The sequence below is a fragment of the Echeneis naucrates genome, chromosome 20, assembly GCF_900963305.1.
Source record: "Echeneis naucrates chromosome 20, fEcheNa1.1, whole genome shotgun sequence".
In the NCBI taxonomy this organism is placed as follows: Eukaryota; Metazoa; Chordata; class Actinopteri; order Carangiformes; family Echeneidae; genus Echeneis; species Echeneis naucrates.
The window spans coordinates 12,094,512-12,108,058 of NC_042530.1; the positions used below are offsets into that span (position 1 = coordinate 12,094,512).

Genomic DNA, 13,547 nt, shown 5'->3' on the forward strand with positions numbered 1-13,547 from the left:
ATGAACTTAAGTAGGATTTGAGCTATTGCTTGGAAAGAAGTTATGTTTGTGTTGCTAAGGAAAAGGAGATACATGCAGCTATCATATAATATTCAGTAGTTTTTATTATTAAAACAAGTTATGGTCAAAATCTAGTTATTTGTTTTATCATTATTATCTTTAGAATTCTATTTATGTTTACATTGTATGCTCCCAGTTAAGGTTTAATGTTACACAGACTAGTACAGCACAGGAACACTGTGGGTACACATGGGTACATATACATTATAAAAATGTTGCAGGGGAATTAAATGAAATGAGTGAATGAATGAAATGTAAAAAAGTAAAAGTAGCATAAATATAAAACCTCAGTTGTTAGTAACGGATGGTAGATGTGTGCATCAGGTGTTAGAAGAGTTATTGCAAACACAATTGGAAATGTGAATGTGTCATGTGTCACATCTTGCACTTTATGTACAGTCATTTTGAATGTACCCTCACTTCATGTTAGCCTGGCGCTAGCCTCACATATCAAGGTGTGAGTTCTTGTTTCAAAAGAAACCTAGAGAAAAATCTCCATGGTGAAAATAAAATGAGATTAAATTATACTTTTGTTCTTGTTGAGTTTATGTTTATGCCTCCAGCAGCTTTAGGAATCTTACTGAAGTACATATTAATTATTGAAATACACTATAGGGTGATTCAGCTGTGACAGCATTGCATAGCCATAAATGTGTGCATTTGGACACAGATGTAAACTGACAATCACATACACACACACACACTTTCTGCTGGTGTTTCACACCGCGCGGTTGGTGCAATGAAGCATGATGTTGTTAGTTTTGCAATTTGAGTCACCTGGGGCTACACATGTCCTGTTCTGTTAACTACTGTCACAGACCACAGTGTATGTTTTGTGGCAGGTGGCGATGCTCTCAGCCAGCTTGTTTGTTTGTGTGTGTGAATGACAGACAGACAGAAATGAAAAAAAGATGCATACAGTTAAATAAGAATTTCTTTGCATCTTCCTGTGACTCTCTGTTGCACACACACACACACACACACACACACACAAACACACACACTGAGAGGTGGCACCAGTGTCATATGTAGAGAAACCAAAGACGTGATCAGGGACTTCAGTACAGGTGTTGTCACTGCTGCTTCATGCTGATAATGCTCTGAGAGTAATATCAATATTTCTCATCTCCCAAAACAGGATATGAAAGAGTGCTGCATTCTTTCTCTGTAACCCTTGATGAAACACTGCGGCAACACTCACTGGCATTTGTGTCTCATGTCTGTAACACTTGATACAATCTTCAATCAGGTATCACTCTGACTCACAGGTTTAAATGTAGCATATGTGTAACTTTGTATTGAGCTTGTTACTGTATGAGTTGGGGGCTTTTTTTTTTTTCATCAACACATCGAGGTCTTAATGATAAAAAAAGTAGTTGTGGCATCTCTACTTTGTGATCAATATGAGGATCTTTAGCTCAGGGCCAAATAGAATTAAGAATTGCCTTAGGATAATGACAGTATCGACCAGTGCTCAGTAAAGCGTTTCAAGCTGTGGCAGGTTAATTCCCATCTATGAAGGTGTACAGGGAGCCAGACCGAGTCAGGTTTGACGGTCAAAGTAATTCTCTCCACCATGCAACTACTTTCCCCCTAACACATAGGCCTTTTAAGCAATATAATTCATGACCTATTCTTTGGAAACGAAGACATTTGAGAGTCTCTGTACCATCAAAGAAATGGAGATATCTTGGCAAATGCTACACTTGCATAGACCGCAGTAGTAAAACTCAACTACTCCAAGGTTATGGAGTAATTTATCCTCTCCATTGGCGTGTGCCTACATATCTACAAAAACCCAAAAGTCCTGAGGCAACTCATGGATGACATGTCATGAATTACACGTCAATATGAGTTATCACAAGATCAGGCTACAAAACATTAAGGCTGACACTGTAATATAACATAATAACACAATTACAGTTGAGGGAAAAAAGGGTTAGGCAAACAATCATAGGAAAGAATTAGTTCTTTTCGCATGTTGAAACAACCAGCTCCTCCAAGGACACAGAATTATGGTAAAATGCTAAATAAGCAGTTTAAGTTGTTGCCACTAGTTGTTGCCTTCCCTTCTCCCTATATTCTTTAAGTAAGTTACTTTGAGTGAGCATTCCTTCTTGCATATTCCCTCTGTGAATACAAGTAATTTACCTTGCTCTTGTGTGAGACATTGAGGTGTTTTGATGTTTGGCGATGAAATTGTTTTGAGATGAAATATTCATTTTTTTTTAGTTGGCTTAATTATGTATGTGTCCACTGTCAAGTTGAAAACTGCTGCTCTTGTGAGGGATGTTTCAAGCGTACCTTTTTGCCATTGGCGCAGAATACATTACCTCCTTATTACAGGGATTGCCTGGCATACTTTTATATGCAACCTTATGGAAATATTAAATGAAGAGGCTGCACACCTCAGTGGACACACTGAATAAGCATGAGCATCTCTTGCCTGTGACTCATAATGTGACGGTTGGGCTGATTGTCATTTACTTTGTCATCCATTGCTTTAGCTAAGACAAAGAGCATACCTGTACCTACATAGTTTGTTTTCCATAATCTCTATACAAGAGTGATTTAATGAGTTAATGCTATGGATTATGAAAAAATTAGGTGGCTCAGGTGTAATTCGAATGACATCATGAAATTGAAATCCTGTGTGAGTGTGTGTGCTGCTTTCTGGTCATGTTATAAATCAGGAGGGGAGATTTTCAAAGTTGCCAGTGTCTATAGATTAAGTAATTATTTTTAGGAAATTCTTAAAATGAGAATGAGATGAAAACACTCAGACCACACTTGACATCTCTGTACAGTAAATATGATTTACTGTGCCAGTAATGGCGCTCTAGAGGTGTCTGCAGGTGGATTTTTTACCTTTATGCTAAGCTAAGCCATCCACTGCTAGGTCCACCTTTAAATTGAGAAACAGATATGATAGTGGCAGTGATCTTTTCATGTCACACTAAACCTCGATTAGCTGTACTGGAAGAAAATGAAAGTGCTAGCCTGAAATATTGTGTCACTGTTAAAAATCTGAAATGTGAAAACCGACTCCAGGGATATTTTGTAGTTAGCTTTATATTTGCAGTGCAGACAATCAATCTTCTTGTTAAGAAAATCAATAAGTGTATTTACGAAAACGTTGAAAGCTTCTTTAAACAACTAATCCCAGAGAGACAGTAGGAATTGCAGTTAATATGTTTTTTCTGGTTCGATTTCCTGGTTGTCTCAGTATTTGTGCGCATGTATTTACATGTAAGGTTTCCAACAGCCTGACCACCCCCCCCCCCGGCTCTTTGGACTGGTTCTCACTTCCAAGTCATGAAGTCAAGGCCTTGTCACACTCACCAAGTTGTAAAATATGAAAATGAAACACTAGTCTATCTCACTTTCAGTTTTGTCCAGATGTTACATTGAGTTTTGATGTGTGATGCTTGCCATGTGTTTCCAATAGGAACTTCTGGTGCACACACTTGGCTTACATTTTTGAGGTGAAGACTCGAGCCGTGATCAGGGCCATATTGTTACGTTAAAATACACGTGTACACATCTCATCATGTGGCAGCACACCTAGGATAAGAGAATGCCCACGCATAAGCCCACATTATACCACCTAAGTTCATCAGAGCTTCTCGAGAATTGGTAGTGTAAACTAAGAGGCAGTCTTTGAGTTTTGTGGGCCCACAGTTTGAGTTTTATGGCATATAGTATACATAATACTGTCTTTTTAAATACTGCCAGGAAAGTCTGTGTTTACCCAAATCTTGTAAATGCATCACTGATCATTTCCATAAGATAAATAAAACAATCCCACTTGATTTTTTTTTTCTTTTTATAAAACATTTCCACATCAGATTACTGAATCAGCCCATTGCTCAGTGAGTCACCCCCCCTTCCCTGAACACTTCATTACAAACACTAAATGAGGGTTATCTCTGTACATGTTTATTTCCAAAGACTTACTGGCTGCTTTGTTATTATTGCAGTCCTTTCCCGTGCTGGAATTTCATTTTGGGGCTCCCTTTCCGCTCCTAAAACTTTCTAGTGGCCCGTCACCCTTTCAGCACCTCTCATTGGCTCTTGTAAAGGTGTGGGTGGCCATGGTTGGACCCTGAAGTGGCCACATGGACGCTGAGCTGTGAAATTACATTAAGCCGCCAGCCTGAGGCCCGTGGCAATCCTCCCTTAATGAAAACTGTTTCACAGTGCTAGCTGCTCGGAGCGCCGGAGACAATCTGTTTGACAACTAGGGCTTAATATGGAGAGGTTGAGTAAAGGGACACCATAGTAATTGGCTGGCATTTCGGATGTTCATTTATAGTGCTCCGCCGCTATTCATGTGCAGAGAAAAATGTTCTGATGTTCTTTAAGTGTGTGTGGGAAAAGAGTAGGTGTGTGGTATTCATATTCATGTGGTGAAAATAGCAGTGGCCTATCACAGACTGAAACATAAGCACATACACAAACATATACCACCCACACACTATTCACTCATCATGCCTCGCATGCCTCGCCATTGTACCTATATAACCACACAGTTTCAGATGTGTTGCCTTGTAATGGAAATGAGATAGATTCATATCTTGATTTGGGGGAATTGGCACATATTAACCGAATTCAGGCAAAAGTGAACAAAGAGAAAACATTTTTTTTTGAAAGGATGATTTCAGTATTCTGTTGAGCCAATACGCTACCTATGCTAACAGTTCTGCTGCTTGCTTGGGTCACAAATGACTTCTTCCACAAATGAGTCAGCATCTGAGAAGGGATCAAAGAAATGGTTCAATCTGACATCATAGCAAAAGAAGTGGCGGTCGGCAGAGCACAAGGCCTGTACATGTGCTTCCAGCCCAGTTTTTTCTTCTAACTTTTCATCAAAAGAAAACAGGTTAAACAAAATGAATTAATTATTACAACTTGTCCAAAGAAGAAATTTAAAAAAGATGGCGTATTTAACTGCTGCCCCAATGTTGCCAAAAAATTGTGGAATAATTGAATGCAAGAGTAAACGACACTGAGGTTCTAATTTCTGATAAATTAGTTACATCGAATTGTTCACAGTCGCATCTTTTTGTGATGCTATCAGCACCCAACGCATTTCTGTTCAGATGTCTCAAAACCTGGACACATTTTACAGATTTAAAAACAACATCTGAACGGTAAAAAAACAAACAAAAAATAACCTCCGTATGCAACTTCACCTCCTCGCACGCAGGAATTGTGCAATTTTTCTTCGGATAAAGTCTAACAACATCTTTACTCGATAACCGGATTCATAAAATGAACATCATCTTGTCACTGCAAAATATCATTCTGCACATTCACACGTGTTATTTCACCACAGACTGGTTTCAATTTTGAAAGAAGATGCCTCCAAAAATAATGTCTTGACAGGCTGAGTTTGACATCCAAACAGAGCAGAACACTGCTCCAGCCGCAAGGACAAATGAACAGTAAAACGCAACAGGCGCTCCAATGAATACAGTATAAATTTAAACAGTGCTTCCAAAGGATGACTGTCTCCCTTTGACAGTCACAAGTGGAGGGAGAAGACTGTGTCAAGCCCAGCCACTGCTCTGGAGGTTCTGTGGATGCATTAATTTCTATGTGCATGCATATGTGGAGGATAAACTCTCGCATAAGTCTCCTTAGCCAAAACAAGTATATATCTTGGCCAGCACTGTAGACAGGCAACATTACGTTCACCCACAGGTCAGGAGCTCTCAGCCCCGTGGCCACCCACCCCTGTGGAATCATGGGAGCGGAGGAGGAGTTCATGTTTGTTTGTGTAACTCTGAGCATCAGAGAGGTCTTCTCAAGAGTTATTATCTAATCCTGATTTTTGAGTCATCGAGTGAAGGAACAAAAAAGTCAGAAAATTAAATAAAGGAAATTCTTATTGCTGAGTTCCCACAAATAAAGATCCATATGGTAGTGAATGGAAGCCCTGTTCAGGCCGTCACTTATAATGTTTGTAAAGTCTGACAAAATAACCCTGATGATGACACTGAAGCTGTTTTGAATTGGCATGAAACATTTTGTAATGCCACCCTAATTAGGGTCATGCAATTCTAATGCGAGAAAAAAAAAGACACTGATGTTTACTACAGAGTTAGTAGGGCCTGCTGGGTCTGCGTGCCAGCTGAAGTTATGTAATTGCATGTGCCTCTCAAAAACTGAAACGTTGCAATGTGTCTGGTAATTACTGTGGAACAGGAAGAGTTTGGATCTGTCATTCAAGTAAATGTCCTGCAGAAATGAAAAAAAAAAACAACAAACTACTCAATGCATAAAAACTGACCATGTGATTGTTATGTAATTATGTCACTATCCTCATTAGACAATAGTGCTCTTACTGTTAGATTAATGTATAAGCAGCATTTTAAGCAACTACTTCATATATTCTTTGGTAGTTTCATACAAATCAATGCATGATATTATAAAAACAAATGGGTATATTTAATGTGTAACACAACTTGCTAGCTGTTAAATAAATATAGTGAAGAAAATATGCTTTTCTCAGATTATTAAGAAGCTTTCTGTTAAAGACAAACTTTGACAATAATCGATGATTGAAATCTGTTGTGCCCTTCAATAAAAGAAGAGTGTTACACTGCTTTGGCGCTGGGTCTGACCAGGGCTCCTGCTTGCTCACCTTTCCTCCTGACTAACTATGTTTGAGGTGTGGCTCAGTCATTTCAGCCACTTCCTTTCTCAAGAAAAAAATCCATGGAGGAAGACGGAAGTGACTTGAAAATATTTCAGCTTTGTTGGGGGAAAACCAGCAGATTGACATCTAGTCTTCAAAACATGGCATTGTTGTGTTTCGAACTCTGACAGAATGCATTCAACAATGATGAATACTTCAGCTGATCTTTGCTTTAGGATTTTCCTCTAAGGGGTTAGCTTGACCTGTGGAGAGAGACGTGAAAATTCTCAAGCTTATACCAGGATCTGTTTGTTTCCTAAAAGCCAGATTGTTAAAAGAAGCAGACTTTATACTCTCATAGCTTTTTACCACCGTGTGCGCTTCACTTCTAGGCTGAAATAGATCTCCTCTCCTCTCACAGTATCAGTTGCATTGTGGGCTCCACCTGAGCACTTTCACAGTGTGATTGTAGGTGTGCATGTGTGTGCATTCATATGTGTGTATGCGCACGTATGTTTTCAGTGGCTAGATAACAGCCTTGACTGCAGCTGAGCATAATACAACGGTGGTGATGGTATTGTGTGGGGGTTGGCGGTCTGTGTGGAAAGGGGAGGAGGAGGACCTCACATTTAGCTGCCGTCTCTTGGGAGAGATTAGGCAGTTTAGTCTTTGCTGTGTCTCTTTCTATCACTGCCACTGCCCCCTGCTTCTCTCTGCTTGGAGTAGGGCAGGGTGTACCTTTTCCGCCGTCCTCCTTTCGTACTTTCTGTTCCTCTCTACTACTCTCGTTTCCTCTGCTCTGCTGCTCTGCTCTTGCTTGTTTTCTTTCCATCCATCCTGCCTGCCTCTAAGAATCTGCCTCTGAACCCCTCTAAGAGAGCTTCTATTTTACACCCTTTCATCCTCTCTCTTTTCCACTCTTCTGACCCAGAGACATTCAGCTGACTCTCTTAGCTGATCAGCCCAGATGGCACAGTAGAGCAAGTGGGTTTGTGGCTGAATGTATGGGACAGAGCAGCCCCACCGCCACCTCCCCGCTGAGCTGCACACCAGCCCCTCTTTCCTCACTCGCAGATAGGCTGCTTTGGCTCGGCTATCCCACCGAGCTGATCCCCTGGTCCTGTGTGGACTACCATGAAGCTCAACCTTTAATCTCCTAAACGATCCTGGACCTAAGAGGATCAATACTCATTTTCAGGGAGCAGCATGATCCCTTAATGTAGTGTAGGATGGCTGCTTATCCCTCCCTCCCCCCTCTCTGTTCCCTCAGTTTCAACTCCCCATAGGAGGAGCAAGAGTCAACCTTACATTTTATGGCTCCAACAACATCTTGGCTTTTTGGTTTCTGAAACCATTATTCAGGTGAACAGCACTAGAATGTTGTCTTCATTGCGGGTATGATGAAGTGGCTCTGACTTAATAGCTGAGGTAATAGTTTGATAGAGAAGCGGATGTTTTTCTCAAATTAAATTAATGTCGTGTAATTGACCCCTGACCCTGCTTTCATCCAAATCACATATGGATCATCACAACGGTTGCATGTGTCTAATAACTTAACCAGCTCTGTGTAGTTCGCATTTTCCCCAGAAATAAAATACACAGAGTTTTGCCAGAAAAAATAAATCACCGTGTTTAAGTCCAGTTGCTCTGAAACACATCAGAGATGTCTTTGGGCTATTTCGTATTAGTAGTGGTCGTATAATTGTTATTCTTTTTTTTTCTTTTCCACAGACGGTGAAAAATGACTTCATGCTAATACCAGTGTGATCCAAGGAAAATGGGAAAGATTGGACTTTCCATTGGATAGCAAGCATCTTATTTTTCCAGGCTCAGTGTGCAAGAGAGCGCCGCTACAACCGCATGGTTAGCTGAGCGTCTCATCATTGATCTTTGCTGATGCAGACTATTTGTGGGGCCTTTTTCATCACGGAAGGTAGAGAGCGAGAGAGAGCTTGGGCACCCACCCCTTGTCCCTCTTAGACAGGCTGTCTATTGGTAGAAGAGGCCACCTGGAGCAAGTTTGGAGGTGTTGTTTATGCTAAAGCTATTACTCTCTGTCTGGGCAGCCTGCCCTGAGAGCTGTGCAGCTCTGCTGCTACTGAATTATTCACCCCAGAAATCTGCCATCCTGTGTATACAAGCTGTCACATGTAGCTGAATGATAAGCTGATTGTCCAGCAATTAGGAGTTTGTTAGAAGAGCCAAAAAAAAGAGATTGACATGAAATGTGTGTCAAATTTAGTGTATGGTTAAAAGATGACATTTTGGAGAATGTAATCCAAATCTGTCTTCCAAAGGTAACTTCTGCTTGCTCTTTAAATCACTTCCAGGAATTACAGAGATCAGAGCCTCATTTAACAGTCTTCTTTGTCAACACAGGACACCCAACTTGAGGAAAAACTGGGTTACACTGTCACAATAGACTGAATGATGACAACATCTAACATACCAGAGGCCCAGGCACCAGAAACCTTACAGTCATCTGATTCAAGAATAGCCGCAGCCTTGCAGCAACTGCTGCTCCTCTGACCTATAATTGCATGCCATGGGACCTCAACATTATTTCACTCTGTGCTGAGTTTATAAACTTAATCTGTTTTGACACTACAAATTTCCAGAAGAATTTACCTCAAACATGTGATCCTGGATTTCTCATTTTTGTTTACTCAGAGCCCACTGTGATAACTGGTATATGAGAGCTTGTGAGTGTGTGGTTGTGTGTGTACATACACTTGGGTTTAGGTCTGATTGGACGCAGTCTGAACCTGCTGACTGTGCTGGCATGTCCGTGTCCTCTTCATCACGGCTGCAGTGAGCTCGACTCGGGAGAACAGCAGGGTCTTTCTTTAGGTGGAGGATTGAATCAGTGATGACAGTCTCATGACCTCTTCCTCTGTCTCACACAAAACACACACTCAGACACACGGTCTGTCATCTGCGCTGCTATCCTACTGTGCCTCACAAACAGCACACAAACAACAGGTTGTTAGGTCAAGGTACGTTAGGTAGAATAATGTAATATTTGAAGGTTCTCATCATATCACAACGAACCCAAATGAAAAAACAGATAAATTGTGTGGTGCTAAATTAAATACATTTTTACTGTCTCATAATTATATTTTAGACAAAATAAACTAAATAAACTAAATAACTGGAAAAAAATCCACTTGGCATTGTTTTTAGGTAAACAAGCAGGAAGAAATATAACAGATCATGTATGAGGTTGAAAAGAATGCAAACTAGCACACGCCCTGATCACCTGGGCTTGTACCTTTTGTCTGTCAGAGTAAAAAGCAGAACTAAATGAGTGCATCATGTGTTGTGAGCGCAACACACATTACAAATAGGCTGGGCAGGTACATCACACATACGGTCATCGCCCTCACTTCCCAGATCTAGTGAGTACTCTATTGGCAACGTAGGTCTGGGAGGTGCGGGAAGGTGATGTCGTAAAGCTGAGAGTGTCGTAAACCAGGTGCGGAGAAGGGGAGGTGAAGGGGAGGGAGGGAGGAGGAGGAGGGGGGGGGGGGAGAGAGGGGGTGAGAGAGGAGGTGACTCTCCGGCAGCATTTAGACACAACGAAAGGATCATGGCGGATGGCCCCAGGTATAAGCGCAGAAAGCAGGCGAACCCGAAGAGGAACAACGGTGAGTAAAAGTACTTCCGACGCCGAGCTTTCCTCTCGGGGAGACAGCGCAGAGGCTGTGCCGTCTCCCGGTAATTTCAGCGAAAAGTTTGTCAGCCCGCAAGTGCAGTTTTTAGCAACAGAAAGTGCTGGGAAGTAGCAAGTGAGCGCTGTATTACAGCCCTATGTGGTGTACCGTTATACCTGGGTCGCGTCTCTCCCTCCGCCTAGCGGTCCGCTGCACCGGAGACCGTTATACGCACCTCACCCTGTGATAAGTGGATCCGCTTTTGTCTCCACTTTTTAGCTCTTCGCTCACTTTAATACACTTTGTCCCGCTTTATGGACTCCACATTCATTGATATAGTTGGATCATGTCGAGTTTTTGAGCCCACCGCCAAACTCGGACCTGTTTAGTGGAGGAACAGGCTGATTGTTATTGCGGACCTCGACAGACGGCTTGTCTCCCACAATTTGAGTTTTAAAAACATTAAATGTGCTTGTGTTTTAGCCCAAACTGTCCCAGACGTGATTTTATTTTTATTTTTTTTCAACACATGGAAAACAACTGTTTGGGTTTGTTCTTTCCTTCTTGGGCTCACTCGTAGCAGGTAGCGACAGGACACTGTTGCTGCACTAACCAGAGTTGACAAAACGCATTTCTTTTTCCAGCTTTAATTTCCTCCTGATATAAAGTTTAAAATGAGGTTTTCATTAACGACGACATCTTTATAATGTTTTAACACAGGCACGGGGGGAATGCGTGCTGTTGTACTGAAGCGCCTATTGAGTATTTCTCTCGTCACCCCCCCTGCCCCCGTCACCCTCCAACTTGCCTCGGCTCCGCAGCTCTCAGCGGAGGCTGCCGGGGTGCCGTGGCCGCGGATGGTGAGGTGCCGGCGGGGAGCTCAGCAGGAACATGGATGAGGTGACCGAGGTTCCGGGGAACTGGGGATATCTCACGCGCTGTTTGTGAGCGCAGTCCATATAAGGACAGCGGATACTCTCAGGTCGCGCGCTGGGAATTCTGATTCTGGTCGGACCGCTGGACTCTAGCGAAGCTCGAAACACACTCCGTCTTTATTTTCTTTTTCTCTTCTCTCGTCGCCTGTTTACCAAGAACACAAGTGGCTTCGTTTTCTGCGCTTCTTGGTTTCGATGTGCCGGGCTTTCACTCCGCCTTACTGTGGTGTGAAAATATTGTTTATATTGTCAGAAAGTAGAGCCCAGGATTCTCCCCGAGACCGGACTTTTGAATTCTCCCCTCTTTGTATAACACGTGTTTGGGTTTTAGAAAGAAGATGTCAGTTTTTGTTTATTTGTTTTTTTGTTCTTTGGTGGTGGTGGTGGGGGAGGGTGTGTGTGTGTGTGTGTGGGGGGGGGGGGGGGGGGGGGGGGGTTGTTGATGAGAGTTTTCCTGCCTCGTCTTTCCGTGTGATTCCGTAGAGCGACAGTTTAACACGGCCTCTGCTCATTCAGATTATTATAAGGGGAAAGCAAGTCGCAACATGTTTTGTGTATGACCCGTCCGCGATCGTGTGTTGTGCCACCCAGTGTAGCTGAGAGGAACTGGGCTATAACTGGAAATTCGGCCTTATTCTGTGTTGCATCAAAAACAGGATGGAAAACTCGATTGTTAGTTAGTCGGTAGAGCAACAACTGATTGCTTGATTGGCGTAATGAGTTGATTTCTTGATTTCTTTCTTTTTTTGTTTATATATATATATATATATATATATATATATATATTTATATATATATATATATATATATTTATATATGTGTGTGTTGGGCTTCACGCTCCCCCCCTGGAGCGCGTGTGCCACTAAATATATAGGTGTGGACACACCTCAGATAACGGTCCTGCTGTCAAGCTGTGGGGTTTTTTTCTGCCTTGTCAGAGAGGGGAAGTCTTTCTTTCTCTGGAGAGACACTTGAAGATGTCTTACCTGTAATTTGCTGCCTTCGCTCTTTATCTTAACGGGATTTCCTAAAACTTTTCTCAGTGCTGACGCGTCCCCGTCGATATTTAAAGTCCCGCCCATAACTTAACAGATGTGTCCCGTTACCTCGGCCTGTTTGCTTCAAAGGGCTGTCAAGGTGAGCTTTGAAGTCCTCACTTCAGCCCAGGCTGCTGATCTGTCCTGTAAATCAACTTCTCTGTATTTTGAAGGGTTTCCCCTGTAAAGTTAACAGACTGACGTCATCATAGGCATGGTTATAGTTGTCAAAGGTTAAAAAAAAACAAACAAACCCTGAAATACATTACATGGACTCTGGTAATTATGTAAGCCCTCAAGTTGTGCCCATCTTATTATGGGCAGTGGCTTAGCCATGTCTTGGGTAGCAAGGGGGGCTGAGATCAAGGTGAGTTACATTCCCCGCTGTAAACAGAGAGGTGTTAACAGCCTGCAGGATGACAGGTGTTTGCAATCGGTAGGATACTACAGCTTCCTTTGTCACTTCTCCCCAATCAGCTCCCCTTAGGAATAGGAGCAGTTCCATGCAACGGTAATTCAACACAGCAATTTGGGAATAGAGGAATGCACCCAGTATTAACATTCTTTGCAAAAATAAACAGGGCTGTGCTGGGACAGCTTTGTACCCATGTTCGGGTGCTGGAGTCAGTGTTGTGCAGACAATTTGAAATGAGTGTGCATAAAGGTAACCAGGATTTCTGTTTATTTTACAGCACCTCATCTATTGCTTTCTGGGACTTGCTCTCAATTACACTTGCATCTTGATGAATCATGCATCAAATAAGGAAAATGAGTTTGTGGGCTTGGCACTTGGCAACTACTCATGTAATGTGGAAGAGCGTATTTATTGGTCTGGTAAAATTACACTTACACTATACTTAGTGCCCTGGACTCACTCACACTGTCTAGAAACTATAGAATACAACCACATGCTGTGAGTTTGTGGTAAAATAATAAAAAAATAATGATTTCACAATAGCTACAGTTTGTTTGGTGAGACAAGCAATGTTGTGGGCTATGATGAAGGCTTTTCGAGGAGGTGGGGTTTGGCTCTGTACGTCCTCATGCCACTTCAGTTCTTTAAAAGACATCTGTTTACATTTAAAAGGTCCACCCCTGTTGTGTGAAGAGTTTAGCAGAGGAGGAAATTTTTCATTTATCTCACTGCTTTTCACCAACTTCCTCAGCAGCTTCATTTGAAAGTGCCAAGTAAGAAGAAAATCCCCCTGCCTCCGCTTTC

General features: G+C 42.1%; 1 protein-coding gene across 2 annotated transcripts in view; it reads left to right on the plus strand.

Moving 5' to 3' along the window:
- Positions 1-10,260: 10,260 nt before the first annotated feature.
- Positions 10,261-13,547, plus strand: part of zeb1b (zinc finger E-box binding homeobox 1b) — a 45,794-nt gene continuing 42,507 nt past the window's right edge. The window contains exon 1 of one of the 2 annotated variants that reach the window (XM_029529235.1): positions 10,261-10,350. In XM_029529235.1, coding sequence (XP_029385095.1) covers positions 10,293-10,350 — 58 coding nt within the window. In that variant the 5' untranslated portion in view covers positions 10,261-10,292. Of the gene's footprint in view, positions 10,351-11,174; positions 11,257-13,547 lie in introns of those variants that run through there. The other variant, XM_029529236.1, reaches the window with a different exon arrangement.